The 26,106-nt window shown below is 35.7% G+C and overlaps 1 protein-coding gene across 1 annotated transcript in view; it reads left to right on the top strand.

Annotated features, from left to right (window-relative positions):
- Nucleotides 1-26,106, top strand: part of Rpn1 (regulatory particle non-ATPase 1) — a 243,607-nt gene that overhangs the window by 32,016 nt on the left and 185,485 nt on the right. Inside the window, exons 5-6 of the mRNA XM_090416189.1 lie at nucleotides 10,538-10,762; nucleotides 24,958-25,116. Of these exons, the coding sequence (XP_090272315.1) occupies nucleotides 10,538-10,762; nucleotides 24,958-25,116 (384 nt within the window). The remainder of the gene's footprint in view (nucleotides 1-10,537; nucleotides 10,763-24,957; nucleotides 25,117-26,106) is intronic.

Genomic DNA, 26,106 nt, shown 5'->3' with positions numbered 1-26,106 from the left:
ATCCTTGCAGACAACCTCACCACATGCCTTTCTGGCTGAATCAATCAGGGTTTTCTTCAAGGCTTGCCACTGAATCTCCAAGGTTTGGTTCCTGTTCTCAAACATTTTCATTTTTTCTTCAATAAGCTTTGTGTATTTTAGTCTACAGTTCACATCTGAGAGTTGCTCAACTTTTATTCACTTTAAAACTTTCTTACATGTCATTCTTTTCAATATGAAATTGAATTTTATTCTGCTCAAGACTAAATAGTGATCACTTCCAATTTCAAATCCTCTGTACACTCTTGTGTCCTGCACCAGGGAGAAAACATCACTATCAACAATAACATAGTCAATGAGACTTTTCTTATTCCTTGCCTCTTCTCTCCATGTGAATTTGTGCACATTTTTATGTTGGAACATGGTGTTAGCAATAACCAGTCCATGTCCTGAGCAGAAATCCAACAGATATTTGCCATTATTATTAGCTTTGCTCTTTTCTCCAAATTTTCTCAAAATATTTTTATATATCTGACAATCATTTCCTACTCTGCTATTTAGATCCCCAACAAGTATCAACTTTTCCTTTTTCATTGTGTCAGTTGCTTTTTCTAAAGCATCAAAAAATTCCTCCACTTCTACCTTAGTAGAACCTTCTGTGGGACCATAAGCACAAATAAGTCTCATTGTCCAATTCCCCATTCTGATATTTGCTCACATCACTCTACTTGAGATTGCGTACCATTCAAGAAGATTAGCCTCATATTTTGTGTTGAATACTATGGCTACTACTTCTTTTCCTTGATTGTTATTGCCTGAATATAACATTTTGTATTTATTGCTCAGAAAGATCTTGCCAGTTTTTGTTTTTTTTGTTTCAGTCACCCCTATTATGTCGATCTGGTACTTATCTAATTCCTCAGCTAGCTCCATTTCTTTGCGATTCAGGCTTCTTATGTTGATAGTACCGATCTTTAACTCTGGTGATGTTGAATTGGGGTGTTTTTTCAGATTTCTTCCATTAGGTGAATTTTCGCTGTTCGCCCTGGTTCCCTGGTGAAACTAACGGGGGCCTTGCTTAACCGGGCGACACCCCGGCTGGCATGAAATTTTGTCGTGTTGTACCATCATTTTGTATATTGGTTTAAGCCAACAAGAATACAATTTGGTCAGCTAAATCCCAAATTGCCAGCCCATCCTCGTTCGTTCAGTATCCAGGTAGATACCCAACAGGGTGCATCACGAGAAGGTGAGGATTGGACATTAGGTCAGAAGCCCTGGTCGGTTCTCCGCATTCCTTTAAAGGCTATGTGGAAGGCTCCTCTCAGTTATACAGCTTTCACCCTTAATCACCCCATTTTAAAATTATGGACAAATAAATTGTTTAATATTAAGGTGTATTGTAGTTTATGCAAATAATGTGTAAGTATGTAATTATTATTTTTTTCTTTTGATTTTATTTTTTGAATATTTTTTTTATTGAGTTGAAAATTTAAAAAAAAATAGGAGGTAGATTTAACCCAGCACTGATATGGTGCGTAATGGTTAAACTGAGGAAATTTTGCTGGTTCCTTGGTGCTTGTTATGATCAAGTTTGACTATTAAACAAAAATGCACTGAACATCTTGCTTCACAGTAGGTAGTGGACCTTCCAACAGGACTCATCTCCTACACACAAGGCAAGAACCACACAACAGTGGTTGCAGGTGAATGTGTCTGACCACACATCACCATCTGATTGGCTGTTTGGAAATACTGATCTGAATGCATTGGACTTCAAATTGTTTTCAGTGCTTGAGTGAGCAGTATTCAAGAAACAACACCCAAGCATCACTAGCCTGAAAGTGGATGTGGAGCAAGCCATAGCAGCATTTTTCGTTGAATGTTGTGTGCAAAAGGAGGACATTTCGAACATGAGTGCTGTTATATGCATGTTATACATGTGATTTACTGATGAGTATCTCCCTCTGTGTGCTGGTTTTCTATAGACTGAATATCTAAGTTTATTTTGTTCGGAGACCTCCAGGGGAGCGTCTAAAAAACAGGCCTCTGTTTTCTAATTCGATATCCCAAGATGAGTGTTGTTAAGATTGACAAAAAACGTTTAGAGTTATTTCGCAAAACCAGGTCACATGATGAACACATCTTCCACATATTGTAGCCATGTGCTGTTCAAATTGTAACAATATTTATGGCTAAACTAGGTATATTTTTTCTTGGAAAAGGAAATTTGATAAACATCTTTTTATGTTCTTTATTATAAAACACCATCTGTATATCTTTATGTTAGCAACATAAAGAAAATTTTAGATAATTTTATGTTTGTGTATAAATTATGTTCCTATTGCTTGTCAGTCATGAAATTTGCTTACTGTGACATTTTGATCCTACTTAATTATGATAAGAAGTACTCTTAACATGTAGAGATAATGTGGTGGTTGTACCACTGTATAAAGCACTGGTCAAACTATACTTTGACTATTGTGCTCAGATTTGGTTATCTGGTTTTCAGTATAATGTGGAAACATTAGAGAGGGTCCAGAGAAGAGTGACTATGACAATATCAGGACTCTGGAATGCTGGATGAAGGGGGGGGGGGGAGAGTGTGTGATTGAAGAAATGTGGATTGCAGAGTTTGGTGGATAGGAGGAAATGAGGTGATAAGATAGAGACATTTAATTTAGTGAGGGAATTTTATCAAATTAATTCAGAGGGGATTATAAAAAGAGTAGATGGTGAGAGGGGAAGAATCAGAGGCATCCCTGGAAATTATGTAAGAGTTTGAAGAGGGGGTGTGAGGAGTAGATTGTTTATATGGAGAATTGTAAGTGAATAGAACACATTACTTTATTTATTTTATTTATTGGTATGGAGTTTCCTCCCTATTTCTCCCTCATCCCTACTGGGGCGAGTTGAGCTTCCTCATGGAGGAGGTTAAGCATTTATGACTGTAGATCCATGTATGTTCACGGGGCCAGTTTGCTTGCTTGCAGGATGAAAAAGCCCAGATAAACTGTGAAAAAAAAACTCTGCTGTCCATGCCCAAGACCGGCTAACTTGGCTATGGCTGAGGAAGATCCTAAAGCTCCTCACGTCATCAACGGGAATCGAACCTAGGACACTCCTTCCCCAGGCATATGGTTGCGAAGCACATAGCCACTAGGCTAACCACGCGGACAACGCATTACTGGAATCTGCTAATACTAGCAGTGTTAGGATTTTAAGATTCAGTATAATAAATATGTGAACCTTCCATAGTGAGTCTGCGGACTCAAGGAGGGCATAACAATAAGTGGATACCTACCGTATTTAATCTGGGCCAGAGGTAAGATTGCCTAATTACTGTATACAGTTATATATAATTATACTAATTCATGAGTATGATGTGCTTTTCATTTAAACCAAAGCTGTGGAGAGAGGAAAAAAATCTGCTGGTTTTAGTGTGTGTGTGTGTGTGTGTTTAACCAATAATTAAGAAAATTTTCATATTTGATTGGTTAAATTAAATTACTAAAGTCTAAATTACAAAAGATGTATATGTATTACATGTAAACCAGTAATCTAGAACTAGACAAGAATTATGACATGCCATTTTTTAACACTTCATCAAATTGCACTTGAAAAATGTTATTCAACTCAAGCTGCTGTGCTTTGTGGATCTTGATCCATCTCTCTCTAAACACTTCCATTTCTCTTGATACTAGGCCTGACTTGGACATTCACAAAGTTATGTGCATGAAACAATGAACATCCGATCAGAATAACTGTTAATTGAATGATTTACTAAACTCTTTTGGGTGAGGTTGAAACTATCAATCATCTTGAATTTTCTGAACTGCTGCTTGTGTGGTCTGTTATTGTCTTCTTGGGTGAATGCCCATGTTTGGTTGACTAATGCTGGTTTACACATGCAGAACAGTTCGTTTGTTCTAGCAGTTGAGAATAAAGCCCCCCCCCCCTCCTGAATGCATAATGTTTTGTTTTTGATTTGTTCTCTTAATTCTGAACATGCTGTTTTAGTTTTATCTGACGCTTGATCCATTGATATTGTATTGTTGACATTGACCCAATTTTCATCATAGATAAATTTGTTTGTTGAAACATAAATTCTCTACAGATATTAGCATAATTCTGAGCTTGACCTGATGTCAGTTTATAAGGAACATTTCAGCAGCTTTTATCAATCTTGATGAGTTGGTGAGGGTGACATGACATCATTCACTTGGAGTATTGAGTTGAGCTGACAAACACTCTTCGTGTTTGTGGCATTTCATTTCTAACACTGATGTAGTGTCTCAAAATCAGTTGTCTGGAATAAGGTTAGTTTTAATAAACTATCAACATGGAGGAAACTCAAGTTAAAACTTATTTATTTGTAGAATTTTTGATTAAGTTTCATTGGCATCTTCAGTATGGAATTGAGAACATCTATCAATAATAACAGAAAATTCTAAGGAATTTTTTGTTATTATTTACTAAGGAAGATCAGCCAAACATCCACCTGGAAGAACATAAAAAAATGCATCTGCAGTTGGGTCTTGTGGATTATGCTTTAGATACAGCCCATAGAATCATTGAAAAAAGACTGCTATGCTCTGTTGCAGTAAATTTGGAAGAGAAAGACTATTTTTGGAATCTTTCAGCTGTTCTCAGAAATCAGCCTAATTTGACTTAGTATGGTTGCATTAAACTTCTCAAAATATGGGAAACACTAATACTTTGAGAATAATACTGATATCAAAAAACAAACAAAAAAGCCTGCACTTATGCTACTGGGAAGACCAAGCATTATCTCGGTGTCTTAGATTATTGTGTTACATTCAGCAGTGGCTCCTCACTTAACTGTGGATTTATTTTAAAACTCAATTTGTGAACTTGTCAAGGGGTTTAATCTCTACTTTAACATTGCGTTTTTTAATAAATTTGTTTTTAGAATAAAAAATAAAAGGCTGTAATCGTGTGGAAGTGCAACTGCCAGTGAAAATGTTCCTAAAAGACTGCTCAAATCTATAATGTTAAAAGAAAAGATTATTAGAAGATAGAGGGTGACAGTCATGTCATTTGGGAGCAGTATGTATCACCCCTCCACTGCAACATTAATCATGACAAATGCTGATAAAATTAAAAAAAGACGGACGGAAGCTGTAAGAAGGAAAACTGCCCCAACTCTTAGAGCACTGTTCCCTGATTTGAAAAATGGAGCAGTTACTTGCATTATGAATTGACAAGTTAAATGACAGAGATATTCTTCTCACTCATTTGTGATAAAGTGAAGAGTTTGTTTGATGACATAAAAGAAAGGCAGCGACAAAAGTGGCATTGCAAGCAAAGGTCAGTTCTTACTAATTTCAAGCAGCAAATTCAAAATAAGCTGGCATTTCTGATGGAGTAAGGATGTATCTTGAGCACTCCAAGCAACACATAGAGGAAACTGAATATCCCCCCCCCCCCAATGTTTTCAGTATGGATAAGACTGGCCTTTATTGGAACCAGAAATCATCTTCCAAATATGAGAAAATACTTCTGGATTTCCAAAAACCATTTAACTCCTTCTTGGTGGATATGCTTCAAGAACTGTAAAACGGAAGCCATTAGTCATCATTCACCCTTAAACACTGAAAGTGGTGGTAAAGGGGCTCATTAAACCATATGAATCAATCATTTGGACTTTGGACAGAAAGACTTGGATGAAATAAGATGTCTTCACAAACTGATATTCTAATAATTTTTGTACAGTAGTATATCATTACTGTAGTAATGATGTGGATTGATCAGTAATTTGAGATATGCTGATGACACAGTACCTCCTTTGTAATGACAAGGAAGAACTAGGACAAATTCCTGACAAAGTTAACAAGATCAGTAATAACAGAGGACTCCAACTCAATCCCAGCAAGACAAAGATTATGGTTTTCAAAGGAAATACAAACAGGGAAGCTCTTGAGAAACAAGTGTACTTTAATGGAGAAAGAATTGAGGAAGTCAGCAAGTTTTGAGTACCTGGGATCCATTATTAATGTGAAGAATTGCTGTTCAGAAGATGGAGAAGAAGGTTAGGAATGGCTAAAAAACAGTCAGAGATTTGTCTAAAATCTGGAAGGATGGATCTATCTCCATGGGAACAAAGTTGAGGATTTTGGATGCAGTTGTTTTTCCAACAGCAACTTATGGATGTGACACTTGGAACCTAGAGAAGTCGCATAAAAAAAAAAAGATATCTGCTTTTGTGATGTGGTGTTATAGAAGGCTGTTGAGGATATCATATACTGATAGGCATACGTCCGCGGAGTTAGCCTAGTGGCTTTGCGCTTTGCAATCATATGCCTGGGGAAGGAGTGTCCTAAGTTCGATTCCTGTCCACGACGTGAGGAGCTTAAGGATCTTCCTCAGCCATAGCCAAGTTAGCCGGTCTTGGGCGTTGGCAGCAGGGTTTTTTCCGCCAGTTTATCTGGGGTTTTTCATCCCGCAAGCAGGCAAACCGGCCCCGTGAACACACAGGTTACAGTCATAAATACTTACGGCAAGGAAGGCAACAGGAAACCACCTTGCTCATAATCATCTCTCCCTAGAATGGTAGCATATAGCTACACTCCCCCGGCCGTATGGCAGATGGGAACCAGAAGAAGAAGAAGATAGGCATACACATGAATGGGTGTTAGAAAAGATCTATGGAACTTTAATGTTCCTTAAGGACATTGACAGAAGAAAATTAAAATATTTTGGACACATTGAAAGGATGGAAGGAGGACTTCTCAGAATAGTAATAGAAGGTAAAGTTCCCAGAAAAAGAGGAAGGGGGTAGACCATCAATGAGATGGATGGTGTGTGTGTGTGTGGAGTGACTGATATTCAGAGAGTTGAAGCCTCCAGAAAAGCAAACAACAAGACTACATGGCGAGGCCTGATGTGGCACATCACCAAGCATCAGAGTGACCATACAGCATCTGTGGAAGCCCATTGAACATATAGATACAGTCATGGCACCCACAACAGACCCTGGCAACCTATTCCACTCATGCACTACTCTCCAAGCAAAGAACCTGGTTCTGACACTCTTGCTAACTCACTCTTACTCAGTTTCCATGGATGGCTCCTAGTTCTCCTACCACCAGGCCTGTTCTGAAATATTTCCTCTGAATTGTAATAAATTTATAATTCAGAGGAATTATAAATTTATAAAATTATAAAAGGGCCACTACCTATACGTAGAGATGACCTTGCTAATGCTTCTGCCTGGCATCTCCACTTGGGTCTGCCTCCCACCGAAGAGACCTCAATAAAGGTCGAAACTAGTCTTGGTAGTGGCCCTTCCCTTAATGTATAACATTATACATATCCGCAAGGAGATGTGTTTTGCATTATGGGAGATACTGAGATAGGAGTGTTGTTAGATTGCTCCACCTTTGCAACGAGTTGACCAGTGTTGTACCACCTTACCCCAGTCCTAAAGATACTTTCAGGCGCAAACTTTGTTTGCTCACACTTGGATAAAGGATTAAACTAAATTTATTATAGTCTAACCAAGTGAAAATAAACTTTCAGCATATTCCTCTGAATTAATCTTGTAAAATTCAACCTCTTAAGGTTGAATTTTACAAGATTAATTCTCTTAAGGTTCATTTCATAGACCCGCTACCATCTTGGTCACCCGCCTCTGAATCCACTTCACCTCCTCATCACCACCAAGAAACCCCGGCACCCAGATCTGCACATAGTAGTCAAGATGGGGTCTTATCAAGGCTCGATAAAGAGGAACAATAACCTGCTTGTCTCTGCTCGTCAAAGTATTCTTCAGTAACCCAGTAATTTGATGAGCTGCTGTAGCCACTTTTGCTACACCCCCTAAACTTTAACTCCCTATTTACTAACACTCTGAAGTCTCTGGCTTTATCGATTTCCTGGAGTACAGTTCCACCAATGTGTACAACTGGTAATCTTTTCACTCCAAAATGCATAACCTTACACTTTTCTACCTTAAACTGACATCCATTCTCCTTTGCCCAATCTATCCAAATTATCCTACAAAATTTTGACATTATCTATATTAACTATTGCTCTACCCAACTTTACATCATCAGCAAATAACTGAACAGTTCCTCTCAGATCCTTTCCTATGTCGTTAATGTACAAATGAAACAGTAGCAGTCCTAGAACAGAACCCCTGTAGCATGCCACTAGTCACAGGCTTTCTTTTGGACTCTACTCCTGAATAAACTACTCTCTGATATTCTTTCCATCAACCACCTGCTTATCCATCTCACCTACCCTATATCCATCCCATGTGCTGCAGTTTACTGATTAGAATTCCATGTGGTAACCTGTCAGAGGCCTTTGCAAAGTCCAGCAGTAAACTGTAAAACCATTAAATCTCAGCTGTCAGTGTATTATAAAACATGAGCTAGTTGCTGAGGCATGACCTACCCTTCACAAAAAGGCTGTCCCCTATACTGTATCGTTTCCATCTACCCATTCCTGCATTTTGCTCTTGACCAGCTTCTCCAATACTTTACAACAACAACACCTTATATTCTGATTGATCGGTAATTTGCTACATCAGTCTTAGAATCCCTTTATGCAATGGAACTATTTCCTCCTCTTTCCATCTCCTTGGGACTAACCCAGAGCCGAGACTTGTATTAAACAATATGGTCAAAGGCACTGACAATTCTCTTGCCGCTTCACATAAAACTCGAGCTGGTATACCATCCAATCACACAGCTATATTCACATTAAGGTTCTGTAATATGCTATGCACCTCCATTTCATTTCAGTTTCCATAAAAGGCTTTGGCTCTCTTGTTCCTGCTATATCACTACCTGGATGGTATACTCTTTCAAAGGGTTCATTTAGTAATATTCTACTATTTCAACTGATTTAGTTACCTTCCTACCATCAGCATTCATTGTAATCATTCTGCCATATTCATTCTTTCTTTTACTTACAGCATATCGAAGGAACTCTTTGGAATTATCTTTAGCATGCATTGATAACATCCTTTCATACTCTGCTTTTGCCTTTCTTACCACACTAGTTACTCTTCTGGCCTGTGCCTTGTATTGTTCATTTGCCTGCTGGTTACCTTTCTCCTTAAATTCCCTCCACAATTTTTTATTTATTTTATTTTTTCCAGCTCGAGCATAATGATGATGTTTATCAATTTAACTCCCACTTGATTTACTCTCCTTACTCTAGGTATGCATTTACTTCCCTCAAACACTCCTTTACCACTTCCCATGCACTATCAACATCCAGCCCTTGCAGTTTTACATGCAATGACATTGATCCAAGCAATCTCCTAGGCTTCTCATACTTATCAGCTCTGTAATTCCATATATATCCCCTATCTTAACTGAAAATTCCACACATTTAGCCACCTCCCAGGTCAAGAACAATATAATCACTCTCTCCAATTGGTTGCAACATGGTCATATTCGTTATAGACAAATTCTCAGATGCAATTACTAGATCGAGCACTCTTGAATCCTAATATATTCCATAACATGCTGTCTCAGGTAATTATTCCTTAGTAACTGCATTAATTCCATTTCCTTCCTCCCATATGTTCTCTCCTCCTTCCAATCTATTCCCATAGTTGAACCCCCCCCCCCCATAATAATTACCTGTCCTCCACTCATTGAGTCTATTTGTCGATGCATCCTATCTCCATCCCCTAGTCTATAGCAGCATCTAACTGTATATTTTGTTCTGCTGGCCTCCAATACCAACCTTTGTGTATTCTTCCACAGAACATTGTTTTATGTGGACTTTATTTAGGAAAGAGATATGTACTGTCAAAGTAAACATGAAACTTCTTTTTGTTCTTTTCTCCATGCAGCTGATATTATCCTCTTAAATAAATCTCTTGCAAGTTACAACATTAGCCAGATTGAATAAGTGCAGTAAGAAATTCTATGTGAAAATAGAATTGGAAGCTTAGAATGAAGGGTGTGAGGGCTAGATTTTTCTCTCAGAGGGTGGTGCATGATTGGAATGGATTGCCATTGGATGTTGTGAGTGCAAGCAGTGTGAATGAATTCAAGAATAAGTATGATAGCTGGTGTGTGTAGTATGTGGCCTCTCTCGATGAGTCTCTGACTCCCTGGAAGTCTCTCTTAATAATAATCATAAACAGACAAAAGCTTGGCACACAAACTGAAACTGCCTGTTGCATTTCCAACAGCAATTAATTTTTTTTTAGGAAAAATTCTTAATTTAAAATTTAGGATCTTTTCAAGATAAAGAAAAGAGAGAGATAGGGATAAATTATTAATTTGTTTCCATAATAATAGTTTGTGCAGAATGATTATTTAATGAGACTGTTGAGATGCATGAGCACTGGGAAGCATTTGAATTTTCTGATTGAGAACTAAAAAAAAAGTCTAAGAAACATATTATCATTACTGAATTAGTTGTATTTTGTATGATTTGTTTGCCAGCTTGTTCTTTGAAGTTTGTTTTGAATGTTAGTTTTTTCCTTACATCATGCATTTCTTTTTATTTTGTTTTCAGGTTTTAAAAAGTAATAATCTTCTACTGTTTAATTTTCTTTGAAATATAGACATTTAGCTGGAGAAATTGCACAAGAATGGGGTGAACTAACAGAAAAAGATGCTGACAGAAAAAAGGAGCTTGTAGATTTGGCCACACAAATTGTACCTTATCACATGTCTCATAATGCTGAAGCTGAAGCATGTGACTTGCTTATGGAAATTGAAAAACTTGGTATGTTGGATCAGTACGTAGATGAAGATGCCTTTCCTAGAGTTGCACTTTATTTGACTAGGCAAGTTCATATTTTATTTCATAGTATTCTGTATCTAATACTTTCAAGCCTTTGTCATTCTGTTTGTACTATTAACCGGTGGTAAGCAAATACAATTATCACTTGATATGGTTCTGTATTATTTTCAAACATAAATTTCAGAGAATAGCATTATAATATGGATCATTAAATGCTAATAATTTCAGAAGCTAAAGGAATGTCAGTCAACCTATTTTCCCTTCAGAACTATTTGATATATATTAATATATCAATAGTTATCTATTGAATCCTGCATAATATTGCATATCAACTGAAATAGCTGTTCTTCTAATGGTGAGTTTACAGTATGGACCAATTATTAAAAAAAAAATATTTCTCTCATATCTCTCTTATATCCAAGTCCCTTTTGTAAGTTACATTAAGAATGACAAGTACAAATGACTAATGGAAATGTGAAGCACAAGAAGTAGTCTGCAAATGCAAAAAGTGTTGCAAATCAGGTTGAAGTAGCAGCTGGTAAAATTTGTGAATCAGCTTTCCCATTTGGGCGCACATGTGAAAATTTTTACTGCTGTCTTACCAAGGAGCAGATTATGTATAAGCTACTTGTGTGAGAAACAGTAGGATCTCAAATCGGTACATACACGTCAGGGTGTTGGACTTTACAAATGCTAAGTCACTGCAAAACATTAGCCATCCAGAAACATGGAGAGCTTTCACCTGAGCTGAATATTGCATAAAGATGGAGCTCTCAAGTTTTTCATCAGCATGAATGGTGCACAGATTTCCAAGCTGATTCACAAATTCTGCCGGCTGTTTTACTACATCAACCTGATTTACAACACTTTTTGCATTTGCAGACTACTTCTTGTGCTTCACATCTGCTTAGTAGTGTCATTAGTCATTTGTACTTGGTCATTCTTGGAAGTCACTGTGTCATGCTCACAAAGAAAAGGTCTCAGTTTATTCATAGTATCAGATATCTTGGACAAAAATGAACAGAATCTTTAATCAACAGGCTGTGGCCTGTTGATTAAAGATTGGCACGCATGGAATTATAATTTTATGAATTATAATATAATATTACACATAATATGATTGTAATATGAGGGGGATGTTTAAGGATCAAAGGTGTATAACTCTGTGGAGACCTCCATGTAGCCTTCTAAGGAATGCGGACGACCGACTGGCACTTCTGACCTAATATCCAGTCCTCACCCAACAGGGTGTACCGTGAGGAAGTATCCACCTGGATACTGAACGAACGAGGCTGGGCTGGCAATTTGGGATTTAGCCTACCAAATTTTATTTTTATTGGCTTAACCACAATGTAAAATGATGGTACAACATGACAGAATTTCGCTAGTTGGGGGGCATTACCTGGTCAAACAAGGTAGCTGTTGTTTTCATCATGGAAGCAGGGTGAACAGTGAAAAGTCAGCTATTGAAACAAATCCCAGAACAGAGTTCAAGATTGGTACTATCAACATAAGCACCAATGGAAAAAGAAATGGAACTAGCAGAAGATTGGATAAGTACCAGATCGACATAATAGGTGTGACTGAAACAAAGACAAAAAACATGTTTTGCATTTGTTGCTTAGAAAACAACAAATGCAAAATGTTATATGCAGGCAATAATAATCAGGGAAAAGAGGGAGTAGCTATAGTATTCAACACTAAATATAAGGATACTCTTCTTGAATGACAAGTAATATCAAGTAGAGTGATGTGGGCAAATATCAGAAAGGGGAACGACAATGAGATTTATTTGTGCTTATAGTTCCACAGAAGGTTCTACCAAGAAAGAAATGGAGGAATTTTTTCAGGCATTATAGAAGGCAGCTGGCTCAATGCAAAAGGAAAAGTTGGTCCTTGTTGGAGATCTAAATAGCAGAGTAGGAAATAATTACCAGACATATAGAATGTTTTGGGAAAATTTCGAGAAAAGTGCAAAACTAATAATAATGGTAAATGCTTGCTGGATTTCTGTTCATGACATGGATTAGTTATTACTAACACCATGTTTCAACATAAAAATGTGCAGAAATTCATATGGAGAGAAAAAGCAAGAAATAAGTCTCACTGGCTATATTATAGTTAGTAGCGATGTTTTCCACCTGGTTCAGCACAAGAGTATACAGAGGATTTCAAATAGGAAGTGATCACTATTTAGTTTTGACCAGGATAAAATTGAATTTCATATTGAAAAGAAGAGTGTCTAAGAAAGTTTTAAAACGAATGAAGCTTGAGCACCTTTCAGAGGTGAAATGTATTGTCCAGTTAACCATTTTGAAATCTGCCACACCACTGTTCTTGAAATTGCTTGTTATTGTAGAACTTTATATATTCACATTTAATGTTAAATCCTTCTGTCTAATCATTCTATTGCCAAATTTTTTCCAATACATACATATTATAGTTAGCATTTAGAAGTATCTCACTTGTTTCAGTTTTTCTGCTGCTTCTTAAGAACAAGGTAATCTCAGCTATTGGAACAATTTCTAACTCAACAGAATTGAAGACAAGCATACAATCAACATAAGAAACATACGTGGAAAAATGTGAAGGTAGCAGAAGTCCAGAAATATGATATAATTTAGAAGTCCAAAAACGTTGATATAATTTACATAATGCCATGTGGCATTGTTGGATCATTTTGTACCATTTTAGTATTGCATGTAGTTTAAGAATATGTGAAATACAGTTTGCTAGCACCAAATTTCTAGCCCATTCTTGTTCATTCAGATACCTAGTAACGAGTTGCTGTTAGATGTTTAAAAGTATGATTAACAGAAAACATTAAGACGTTCATGGCTAGCTATGTTTCACATATGTGGTGTATCCGACAATAGCTCACTTCACATTTGTAATGTATCTATTTGACTTTGGGCAAGTGGGCACAATTTTATGCATTCAGCAATGTATATAATATGCCAATTTCAAGTTTTCTTAGTGTAATTTTCTTGCTAAACTAATATTTATGAACTATCTTCATGGTATATAAAATACCTTAAAAATTAATGTTTTCTTATTTCGAGTTTATATACAACATTTACTTTTAAAATTGTTATGTTATATATATGTTAGTGCCAAAGTCTGAAATCTGGTCAGTTTTGCAAAATGGCTGGCCAATTCTGGTAATTGCCAAGGGAGCCTGATGTCATGATTCATTTGTCTGCATCCATGTAATAATCATGTTCATGAATGCTTTGGTTAGCTCTTTCTACAGAACTGTGACTTTGAGTATGTCTCGGTTACAGTGTAATATCTTTAGTTCAGACCATGTACTATTAAGTTCACTTATTACTTTCTTTATGAACTTTCTTCCATTGTCTTTCCAACACACTTCAGCTCCACTAATAGTGAAATAGTGAAAATATCCAACAGGTTGAATGCAACTTCTTCTGCTCTTTTGTTTTTAAGTGGTCATAAAAATACAGATTTTATCAAGTGATCCTGATAATTAAGTATGAACTTGTATTATCCATTAGCATTACTTTGCATGTCACTAAGATCAACTTCATGTTTTGATTTAAATTCCTTAAAAACCATCTACTTAGAAACTACACCTTTTGTGAGGAATGGCCTGACGATGGCCTGAAATGAGTTTGGCCTGACACAGATATAATGTGATATGTTCTTTAGTTACATTTTTATACTTGCTGTGTTACTCTTTCCACCCATGTATTGTCCTCCATGTCCTAATTTAATGTTAAGTGTCTTGAAGAATGTAAAAAATTCCTGAGTGTGTACGTAATGCAAATTTGTAGTATTATCTTCACTGACAGGAACTATTAACTTTTCTGCTCCACCAACGATGATATCAGATCTTAAATGACATTAATCAACACTGTCTTTCTTTGTTTTGGCTTTATCTTCCTTCACTTGATTCATAGTATTTCTCTTTTGTAAATAGTGCACTGTTCTCACATTTATCGTCTAACATTTTCCGCACATCATTAAAAAAATTTTTCATATCATGGCTGCTTCTCTTGTACAATTTGCTCCATTACTCTGTCCTCTCTCCGAAGTCAAAGTCATAAAGTTATTTTACAAAAATGAAAACAACATAGTCAGTATCACCAAACAACTTACAATAACACTTGCACTATCAAGCCAGACTGCAAAGTCCTATTCAGTACTGGCTGGCTAGATTACAAGTTTTAGCATGTTCAGGCATTCAGCTACTGGGCTGGAGTGTACAATAAAGTGGTTGATTTTGTATTTTGGTAGGTTGTGATAGGCCAAATCTTGAACTGGCTAGTCAAAGCTTGAAGAAACAAAATTATAGCATGTGTGTCAGACTTTGCTAATTAGTATGGCCAATGTGCGAACTTGCAGATTTTGGACTTTGGCTCTAACATATATAAATATCTAGGAATATTTTTTATTTTATGTTTGTACCATTGCATGTTACCTACAAAAATCAATTAACAAAGACAATCATTGCAATCAGTGTTTTTTCCTTTGCATCTCTAGATTTAGAGTTGCACTTGCAATTGTATATTTCTAGAGATAAGAAGGGGGAAGTTATTGATACACCAGGTTTGGAAATGCATCATCATCAAATTCCTCATATGTACCCTCATGGTGTGTACAGGATAATTATGATGGTACTACCTGAAAAAATTACACCGTTACTAACTCCGATCAACCATTTTCCTCTAAATTAATCTGTTATCTGTCAAGATGCCAATATTACTAGATTTTATATTTCTGTCTTTTAAGGCATTTTTTACTGTATCATTTCATCTACATCTTTTCCCTGCCAACCTGGCAAAGAACACTTGTTTTGCTAATCTTTTCTCTCCCATTCTGTTTAAGTGACTATACCACCCGAGATTAGCTCTACTAACACATTGCTGAATGCTAACCAAGTTCTATCCTAATATCCTCATTTTTAATGTTATACTGCCATTGATGGGAGTATAACATTATACTCCCATCAATGTCATCTGATGACTCCACTAATCATTCTCAGAGGTCTAGTCATTGATCAAGTGTTTTATTTCTAACCTAGCTCCTCGGATCCATGAGTTAAAATTTGTTTGAACACTGTTTTGTATACAGCTAATTTACTGTTTTGACTAATTTCTTTTTTATTCCATATTAATTTATTCAGCTGACTTCCTACCATACTAGCTTTACTAATTCTCTTTTCTATTTCCCTATTTAATTTACGATCTTCACTTAAATATTGTGGTTAAATAGCTGAATTGTTTTACTTGTTCTATAAGTTTACCATTCAGAATACAGTTGATGTTTTCAGTGTTTCTGCCTATTTTCATTGTCTTTGTCTTTTTATTGCTGATTTTCATACCAAATTTATTGCAACTGTTATTCAATTTAGTCAGAGAATCTTGCAAACTGGTACTGGATTTATATAGAAGTATAACATCATCTGCATAAAGTAAAGAGTTAAGATTACCATCACCAATTTCGATATCAGATTTAATACCACTTTCCTTCAAAGTGTGATCCATATAGATAATGAATAACAGTGGAGATAATGTGTACCTTAGTTGCACACCTGATTTTACCTCAAACCATTTTCCTGTACTTCCTTCAAGTCCAATTTCTAACTTACAACATAAATAGAGACTACATATTGCTTGATATAATGTCCCTCTTACACCATATAACTATAGCATTTTGAACTATCCTCTTGGCACTTTGTCATATGCCTTTTTCAGATAAACAAAACTTAAATAAAAATCCTTGTTATATTTCCAGGATTTCTCAACTATTTGTCTTAAAATGAAAACCTCATTCTGATAACCTCTGTTTGGCCTGAATCCGGCTTGTTCTTCAAGCTTCTCTTCAACAATTGTTCTTAGCTGTTTCTCAAGTATACTTGCATAAATCTTACCAGGAACACTCAGTAGGGAAATTATTCTGTAATTCTCACATTCAGTTTTATTTCCCTTTTTATAGATGGGTACATTGAGAGCTCTGTCCCAATCATTTGGAATTTGACCCTCTGTCCAGGCTTTCTGAACTATGCAGTGCTGTCACCGTAAGACTTATATATCTCTATATTTGAGCATACCCTCGACACCGCAAGGTAAAAGAGGGTAAAAGGAAGATGATGAGATATTTGAGCATTTCTGGCTGAATTTCATCTACTTCAGCTGCCTTTCTGCTTTTCAGGTTTTTGATTCCTGACTGCTTTCCTGATGAGAGTTTTCTACCATCATGCTGACACTGCTTGTTTCATTTAGTAGTCTTTCAAAAGTAATTACTCCAGACATCTAGAATATCATTATCTTCAGTTTCCATGTCATCTTTATCATCTGATTTCTTTTACAGTGCTTTTTTTCTTCCATTTCTAACCTTTTTCAATAGCCTCCAGGATATTTTGCCACCTTCCTGATATTTATTTTTTATGATCTTTCCAAAGTCTTCCCAGGACCTTTGTTTATCTAGTTTTATACAGTGCTTTGCTTTTTTGCATTTTTCTCTATATTCTCTAAGAGCACAAGCTCACTTACCTGTTAGGACTTTTCGATATACTTTCTTCTTTTCCTTCACTGCCTCTTTAACATAAACAGAAATCCAGCAGGCATTTACCATTATTATTAGTTTTGCACTTTTCTCCAAATTTTCCAAAACATTTCTATATGTCTGGTAATCATTTCCTACTCTGCTGTTTAGATCTCCAACAAGGACCAACTTTTCCTTTTGCATTGAGCCAGCTGCCTTCTCTAATGCCTGAAAAAATTCCTCCATTTCTTCCTTGGTGGAACTTTCTGTGTTGACCATAAGCACAAATAAGTCTCATTATTGTTCCCCATTCTGATATTTGTCCATGTCACGCTACTTTATATTGCCTGCTATTCAAGAAGTTTATCCTCATATTTAGTGTTGAATACTATAGCTACTCCCTCTTTTCCCTGATTGTTATTGCCTGTATATGACATTTTGTATTTGTTGCACAGAAAGATATCACCTGTTTTTTGTCTTTGTTTCAGTCACACCTGTTATGTCAATCTGGTACTTATCCAATTCTTCTGCTAGTTCCATTTCTATTCCATTGGTGCTTCTTATCTAGATAATACCAATCATAAACTCTGTTGATGTTGAATTGGGACGTGTTCTGGCATTTGTTTCAGTAACTGACTTTTTGCTGTTTGCTCTGGTCCTTTGAGGAATTTAGTGGTGGGAGGGGATTCCATGTTCCTAAATTATAATATTTTGATTAAACAGGCAGATCAGGAGAAAAATGTATTTTAGAATGTCAGTCATATTCAACTATTCTTGCTCAACAAAGAATTGACATTAGCCATAGGATACTTTTTAAGCAATTACTACATAATAGCATTCATGATTTATTCAAAATAATTGCTGAAATTCTACTACAGACTAATTTTAATGACTGCCTTTCAGTACCTTATATCTGGAAAATTGTTATCTGTAACTATCTTGTGTGTGTGTGTATATGTATTTGTTTAATATATAATTTTTTTTTTGTAAGGTTCCCAGAAGTGTTTATCCTTGCATTTTTGTGCTTACATATATTATTATTATTGTTATTATTACAATTATTATTATTACATTACACCTCCAGGGAGTCCAAAGACTCATTGAGGGTGAGCACCTATTCTACAACTCTCCACCACTCAATCCACTAACTACTACTACTTTCATCATCTACACCAATGCCATCTACCGCCGACCACCATCACTAATATTTTCACAGACAAGCACAAACATCCATGCCAACGCCTGGGTTCGAACCCGCAGCCTTTTGACTGCAGAGTGGATACTTTAATCACTCGGCCAACCAGTTATATATCAGGAATTTGATGATGATGTATGCCACTTTCATGTCAAGTGTATTTTAACAAAGCTTTATATGCCATGTTAGTTGCTACTTTTTATTTGTAAAATTAGCATTTTTGGAATACCTTGATAATATCAAATATTTCAAATGTAATTTGAGCTGTTTTCAATTGATGATCATATTCAACTGATATCTATCTTTGGTACCAGATCGACATAATAGGGGTGACTGAAACAAAAAAGTCAAAAACTGGTGAGATCTTTCTGAGCAATAAATACAAAATGTTACATTCAGGCAATGACAGTCAAGGAAAAGGAGTAGCAGCCATAGTATTCGACACAAAATACGAGGCTAATCTTCTTGAATGGCAGTCAGTCTCAAGTAGAGTAATGTGGGCAAATATGAGATTGGAGAACTGGACAATGAGACCTATTTTTGCCTATGGTCCCACAGAAGTTCTACTAAGGTAGAAATGCAGGAATTTTTTGATGCTTTAGAAAAAGCAACTGACAGAGTGAAAAAGGAAAAGTTGGTCCTTGTTGGGGATCTAAATAGCAGAGTAGGAAATGATTGTGAGACATACAAAAATATTTTGGTAAAATTTGGAGAAAAGAGCAAAGCTAATAATAATGGCAAATATCTGTTGGATTTCTGCTCAGGACATGGACTGGTTATTACTAACACCATGTTCCAACATAAAAATGTGCACAAATTCACATGGAGAGAAGAGGCAAGGAATAAGAAAAGTCTCATTGACTATGTTATTGTTGATAGTGATGTTTTCTCCCTGGTGCAGGACACAAGAGTGTACAGAGGATTTGAAATTGGAAGTGATCACTATTTAGTCATGAGCAGGATAAAATTGAATTTAATATTGAAAAGAATAACATGTAAGAAAGTTTTAAACGAATAACAGTTGAGCAGCTCTCAGATGTGAACTGTAGACTACAATACACAAAGATTATTGAAGAAAAAATGAGAGTTTGAGACCACGAACCAAACCTTGGAGATTCAGTGGCAAGCCTTGAAGAAAACCCTGATTGATTCAGCCAGAAAGGCATGTGGTGAGGTTGACTGCAAGGATAGAAAAATCAGAACTCCATGGTGGACACAGGAAGTTAGAGGCAGTGAAGGAAAAGAAGAAAGCATATCAAAAGTTCCTGACAAATAAGTCAGCTTGTGCTCTTAGAGAATACAGAGACAAATGCAAGAATGCTAAACACTATGTAAAACTAGCTAAACAAAAGTCATGGGAAGACTTTGGCAAGAATATAGAAAAATATCAAGAAGGTGGCAAAATATTCTGGAGATTGTTATAGAAGCTTAGGAATGGAGGAAAGAGTGCTGTAAAACGAGTTAGAGATGATAAAGGTGATATGAAAACGGAAGAAAAAGATATCCTTGAATTATGGAGTAATTACTTTGAAAAACTGCTAAATGAAACAAGCAGTGATGACAGCACAGTGGTAAAAAACACTGACTATGTCAGGAATACATATCCATACTTGAAGTAGAAAAAGCCATCAAAGTCTTGAAATGTGGAAAGGCAGCAGGAATAGATGATATTCGACCAGAAATGCTGAAGTATGGTGGTATAAAAGTCTTACAGTGGCTGCACTGCATAGTTCAGAAGGTGTGGACAGAGGGACGAATTCCCGATGATTGGAGTAGAGATATCTTACTACCCATATATAAAAAGGGAAATAAAACTGAATGTGAGAATTACAGAGGTATTTAATTTAAATATTTAAAGCATGGGCATATAAACAAAAATCTATATTTAAGTTTTGTCGATTTGGAAAAAGCATATGACAATGTGCCAAGAGAGAAGCTATTCAGTATGCTACAGATATATGGTGTAAATGGGGCATTATATCAAGCAATACTTAGTCTTTATTTGAGTTGTAAGTCAGTAGTTAGAATTGAAGGAAGTACAGGAAGATGGTTTAATGTTAAATCTGGTGCGAGACAAGGATGTACATTATCCCCTCTGTTATTCATTATCTATATGGATCACATTATGAAGGAAAGTAGTACTAAACGTGATATGAAAATTGGAGTTGTTGATGTCAGCTCTTTGCTTTATGCAGATGATGTTATACTTCTAAATAAATCATCTACAAGTCTGCAAGATTCTCTGATTAAGTTGAATAACTGTTGTAATAGATATGGTATGAAGGTCAGCAGTAAAATGACAAAGACAATGAAAATAGGCAGAATCATTGAAAATGTCAACTGCATTGTGAATGGAGAACCTGTGGAACATGCGAAACATTTCAGCTGTTTAGTCACAATTTTTAGTGAAGATGGTAAATTCAATATAGAAATTGATAACAGAATCATCAAAGCTGGTATGGTGGGAAGTCAATTGAATAAATTCATATGGAATAAGAGAGAAATTAGTCGGAACACTACATTAGCTGTATACAAGACAGTGTTCAAACCAGTTTTAACTTATGAATCTGAACCCTTGGTCAGAAGTAAAACACTTGACATAAGAATAGAGACCGCAGATATGAGAGTCCTGAGAAAGATTAGAGACGTGAACAGATGGCATCAATGCCAATATCATATTAAAAACGAGGATATTAGGAAAGAACTTGACATTGTCAGCATCCAGGAATGCATTAGCAGAGCTAATCTCAGGTGGTATGGTCACTTAAACAGAATGGGCGAAGAAAGATTAGCAAAACAAGTGTTCTCTGCCAGGCTGGCAGGAAAACGACCCAGAGGAAAAACCAAGATATAGGTGGATTGATATGGTACAAAGTACCTTAGACAATAGAAATATAAGATCTGATAATGTTGGAGTCTTGACAAGTAACAGACTGATTTAGAGGAAAATTGTAGATAGGAAGTTAGTAATGATGTAATTTTTTTCATGTAGTACTATCATATCCTGTACACCCCTTGAGGGTACATGGCAGGAATTTGATGATGATGATCTTTCTTTGGTGAAGGCCTCTCTCACTATGAGTGTTGGGTCTACTTCTCCCATGACAACTCACTGGATATTTTGAAAGTATATATATATATTTGTATGAATGAGTGTAAGAAGTAAAAGACAATGACAAATCATATATCAAAAAGATTTCCATTGTTATCACACATTTCATTCTCTTGTATTCAAATTTATATTATTGACATTTTTCCATGTTTCAAAGTAGTTTCATGGAAGTTCTACTGGTTTCACTGTGCCGCAGATTGCAAAAAAAAAAAAACACAGAAATGTAAATGTAGCATCCAAAATGTCATCAGAAGTGCAATATGACAGCATTATAATGTACATTATTAACATTTGCTGCAGAACAGCAGACAATGCCATTGAAATTGAATTTGCTTATGATCTGCTCTAGCTCAAAATTTTCTCTCTCCATTCAGTTATATTTATTTCTTGTTGCTATTATTCACAATTTCTGTTCACCACTGACCTCTTTCATCATTTATCTTTGAAGCTTGATTATCTGCTGGCCAAATCCCCAAACTGTGAGTTATCTTACTTGGGGTCCTTCAGTGTTTTCACAGCTCAGAACTGACATCTACAACAAATATGTTGTAGATATCAGCTGTTCTCTTGGTAATTTTGATCATAACCTCATTAGTTTCCTTTCTTACAGAACACCCTTACTCAACTAATCTCATTCTCATATCCTTTGACACAGGAGTAGTACCATGTGGAATGAGCTTTGATTTCTACTCTAGCACCTGTGGCTAACCTGTTTTTGCTCTTCTTGTACAAACACCTTTCCAACCAAATAACTGAAATAATTCTTATTGGAATGAAGGCTTTCATCCCTACCTACCCAAAACTTAGATTCCAGACCTTTATTTTAGAGGTGTGTGTGTTAGTTTCTGGACCTTTATTTTGGAACGTGTGATGCATAGGAAAAGTCAGATCGGAGAGTTATGTCAAGACTATACAGAGCAGTTCATAAGTTTTAGGACAGAAATTATAAAAAATCAAAAACACATTGAGAGAAAGATAAAATACATTTGCTATTCAAAATACGATTATTAGCATCTATATAAGCTTTAGCACTGTCATACAGTTTTCGGAGAGCTGCAGAAAATTCTGCTTGTTCAACTGTCTTTAATTCATCAGTTCCAGCTTTTGGGATAGCTGGAACATCTGTAAACTTCTTTCCTTTGAGCTTCATTTTCAACTTTGGGAACAGAAAATAGTCTGGTGGGAGAATAAGTCTGGTGAGTGGGGTGGTGGTGAAGAGTGGAGATACTTTTGTGTGTCATAAAGTGATTCACATTTGCAGCTTTGTGAGTGGGTGTGTTATTGCACAATAGGAAGAAATCTCACAACTGGAATGCAGCAGGATGAACATGGTGAATGCTTTTCAGGAGAAAATCCATAACCTCTTTTATAAAATTTTGCATTCACTGTTCTCCCTTCTGGTATGAATTCTTCATGCCCCACACCTTGAGAGTTTAAAAAATAATAATAATATCGTTTTGATGCACGACTTTTAGAATCTCAATTTCTTCAGTGTGGGATGTCTCACTAATCCATTTAAAATTCTGTCACTTTGTTTTGGAATTGTAGAGAAAACACCAGCTCTCATCTATCGTAATGATTTTGTCAAAGAAAATTTCTTCTGCATCTATCATCACGATAATGTCCTGACAAGATGTGACTCGATCTTCTCTTTGTTCAAGTGTGCACTCAACTTCCTCTTCTCTATATCTTCAATCAGAATGTGAAGAATGGTGCTCTTTGGGATGTTTGAAGCTTCCACTATCATCCATAATGTCATTCAACTATTGTTATGCCAGCTCACTGACATCAGCAATGTTTTCTTGAGTTTGAGTTGATGTGGGGTGGTCACTTCTTGTGTCATCGTCTATCGAACCCTTCTGTCACAATCGTGAATACCCACTGAAGATATTAAATCAGTTTAGAGCTCCATTTTCATATGCTTTTTTAGGGTTTCTGTAGCAGAAAGAACATAAAATTTTAATTGCAATTTTCTATTTAGTTTTCATATCATTGAAAAGAAAAAGCACTTTACACATAACTTGCACACTATGAAATGTAAACTAACCTCACTCTCTAGGGGTGTAGACATTAGTTAGTATTACTTAGCATGTTTACTGATAGATCACTAGTACTGTCTGTATGTGCAACAAATCAAGTCATAAAACTTATGGACTGCACTGTGTATATAGACTAACTGAAGGGTAAGAAGAATCATTAAAATTAAAATTCATTCTTCCACAGTTTAAGTAATTCCAAGTACAAACTGTTGACTTTGTTAGTCAAATGAATTACTTCATTCCACTTTTTTTTTTTTAAGCTTGAATATTTCCACTCACTTATAATAGAATTTCACTCTATAAATATCTTTTGTAATTAATTGATAACACCAAAATGTTAATGCATAACAAGAACGATGATTTCTTCTGCATATACTGTGTGTGTGTGTGTGTGTGTGTGTGTGTGTGTGTGTGTGTGTGTGTGTGTGTGTGTGTGTATTACATGCTGTTTCACTTGAACAGCATATGTAGAAGTCTCTCTGCTTTTTGTTATGTTACTGTAGTTTAATATCCAAAATGCATATGTCATATTAACTGATATTTATATTGTAATTGCTATATAAATACAGTATTTTTATGCACTTAAGATTCAAATCACGATCTGTTGAATGTAGTGAGCCCATAAAAGAGCAAATTACAGTAATCGCCAAATTGATATTCGTGTTTACTATTAAAATTATAAAGTGACTCATATAGTCACTTCAGTTCACTGTACAGTCAGCTCTCACTATAGTAGACACTTATAGCAAACTATTGAAAAAGGCCTAACTAGAGGTATTCATTAGAGCAAACTATACACTATGACAAACTATTTCTGTGGTCCTGTGTTTGCTACAGTCATTGTTGCATTTGCTCACAAAAAATTAGATGTTTCTGAACAAGATCGTTGATGCTTTCCTTGTAAGTAGTCTCTTATTTATAAGATTAGTAAAAGTGCTTAAGATCAGAACATAAGGAATTATCAAATATGGGGGTACAGACTGAGATGCCTAGTTTTTCAGTTGTAGAATATTTGAAATAAAGATTCAAGTTTGATTGCAAATGTGAATAGAAAAGTTTGTAGAACCTGGTGACAGTGACACAAACGTAATAATAGATTGAGGTTCTTAATTTTTGAACTGATGTAATAAAGATGTTATTTGATAGCCAATGTTTTGCAAACCTAATGTGTTATAATAACATGCTTGGCTCTGAACAACTAATGAACATGTGACTTAGATATTTGTATATAAAAATAGTTTATCAAAGTTAATTTCGATCTAGTCTGTCTCGTTATGTCATATTTACCATTTTGCATGTAGATATCTCATGGATGAACTTTTTTTATATAGATAGATTTATATGATATTATAGGCAAAAACACTTATGTCAGTTTCCTTTTCTAGTTGTGTTCCTTATGTTCCTGAACCTGAAAATACGAATCTTCTGAAGACTGCTCTACAGTTGTTTCGTAAATTTAAACACTTTCCTGAAGCTTTGCGTATTGCAATGCAACTAAATGATATGGAACTTATTGAAGAAATTTTTTCATCCTGTTCTAATAGGTTTGTATTAGTTTTTTTTTTTTTTTCTCTCTTTCTCTCCTTCATGTAATTTTGAGGGGAAATATCAAAGTAATGCATTTATGTTATATTGCTGATTTTCATTAGGACTAAAGAATTAGTTAATTATAGCAGAAAGTTTACTGTATTGAATTTCCATTGAAATAGCATTTGAGACTTTGGTCACTTTGTTATAGTGAGAAATAACTCAGTTTCACATACAGTGAGTTACATGATATCCTATTTCATTGGTTTCACTGGGATTTATATGTTTGGAATAATCAAATGGGGATTTTTGTTTAGGATAATAGCAAAAACTCCCTTACAGTGATGTTTAGCAAAATAAACGTCTTCAGATAATAATCACTAACTGAATTTATTTAGCTAAATTATTTCACCATGGTTACCAAGGCATCTTCATGGGCACAAAGAAATACACTGAGCACAGCATGCAGGTACACTGACAAGAAAGCAAAAACAGGTCTGAGTGGTGGGATCCTACAGGCCCAACTGGCACTTTCTCTAGGTGTGATGATGGAAACAACAATCTCCCAGATTATTTTGTAAAGTGAGGCAGCTAAATTTATTAAGATTTTGTGTAAATTGTAATGCTGAAACGGATCCTAGGAATAGTCTTCCAGATTTACATCTGTTACTGTACGAGAGAATTTTTGATTGATTTCCTATAACAAAATGATAAGCCAAGACAGGTAATGTTTGCAGCTGAAATACTGGAACGTGTCGACGAGAATCCAGATTTTCTTTCCCAGATTTGCTTTGTGGACAAAGCCACTTTTCATATAAGCAGAAAAGTGAACAGGCACAATGTCAGGATATGGGGGAGTGAAAATCCTCACTGTCATGTGCATCACAGTCTCAAGATAAACATCTTGTGTGGTGTTCCATCATGCGCGTGCAAAGTACAACCTTGTGAACATTGGAGCAGGGATTTGCAGTTCACATGATGCTCTCCTAATGGATTTTGTCGGGCTT

The sequence above is a fragment of the Typopeltis vanoorti genome, chromosome 3 (assembly GCF_054136105.1).
Source record: "Typopeltis vanoorti isolate ZY-2024b chromosome 3, IOZ_Tvanoo_1.0, whole genome shotgun sequence".
NCBI lineage: Eukaryota > Metazoa > Arthropoda > Arachnida > Uropygi > Thelyphonidae > Typopeltis > Typopeltis vanoorti.
This window is presented reverse-complemented; position numbering and strand designations above follow the sequence as displayed.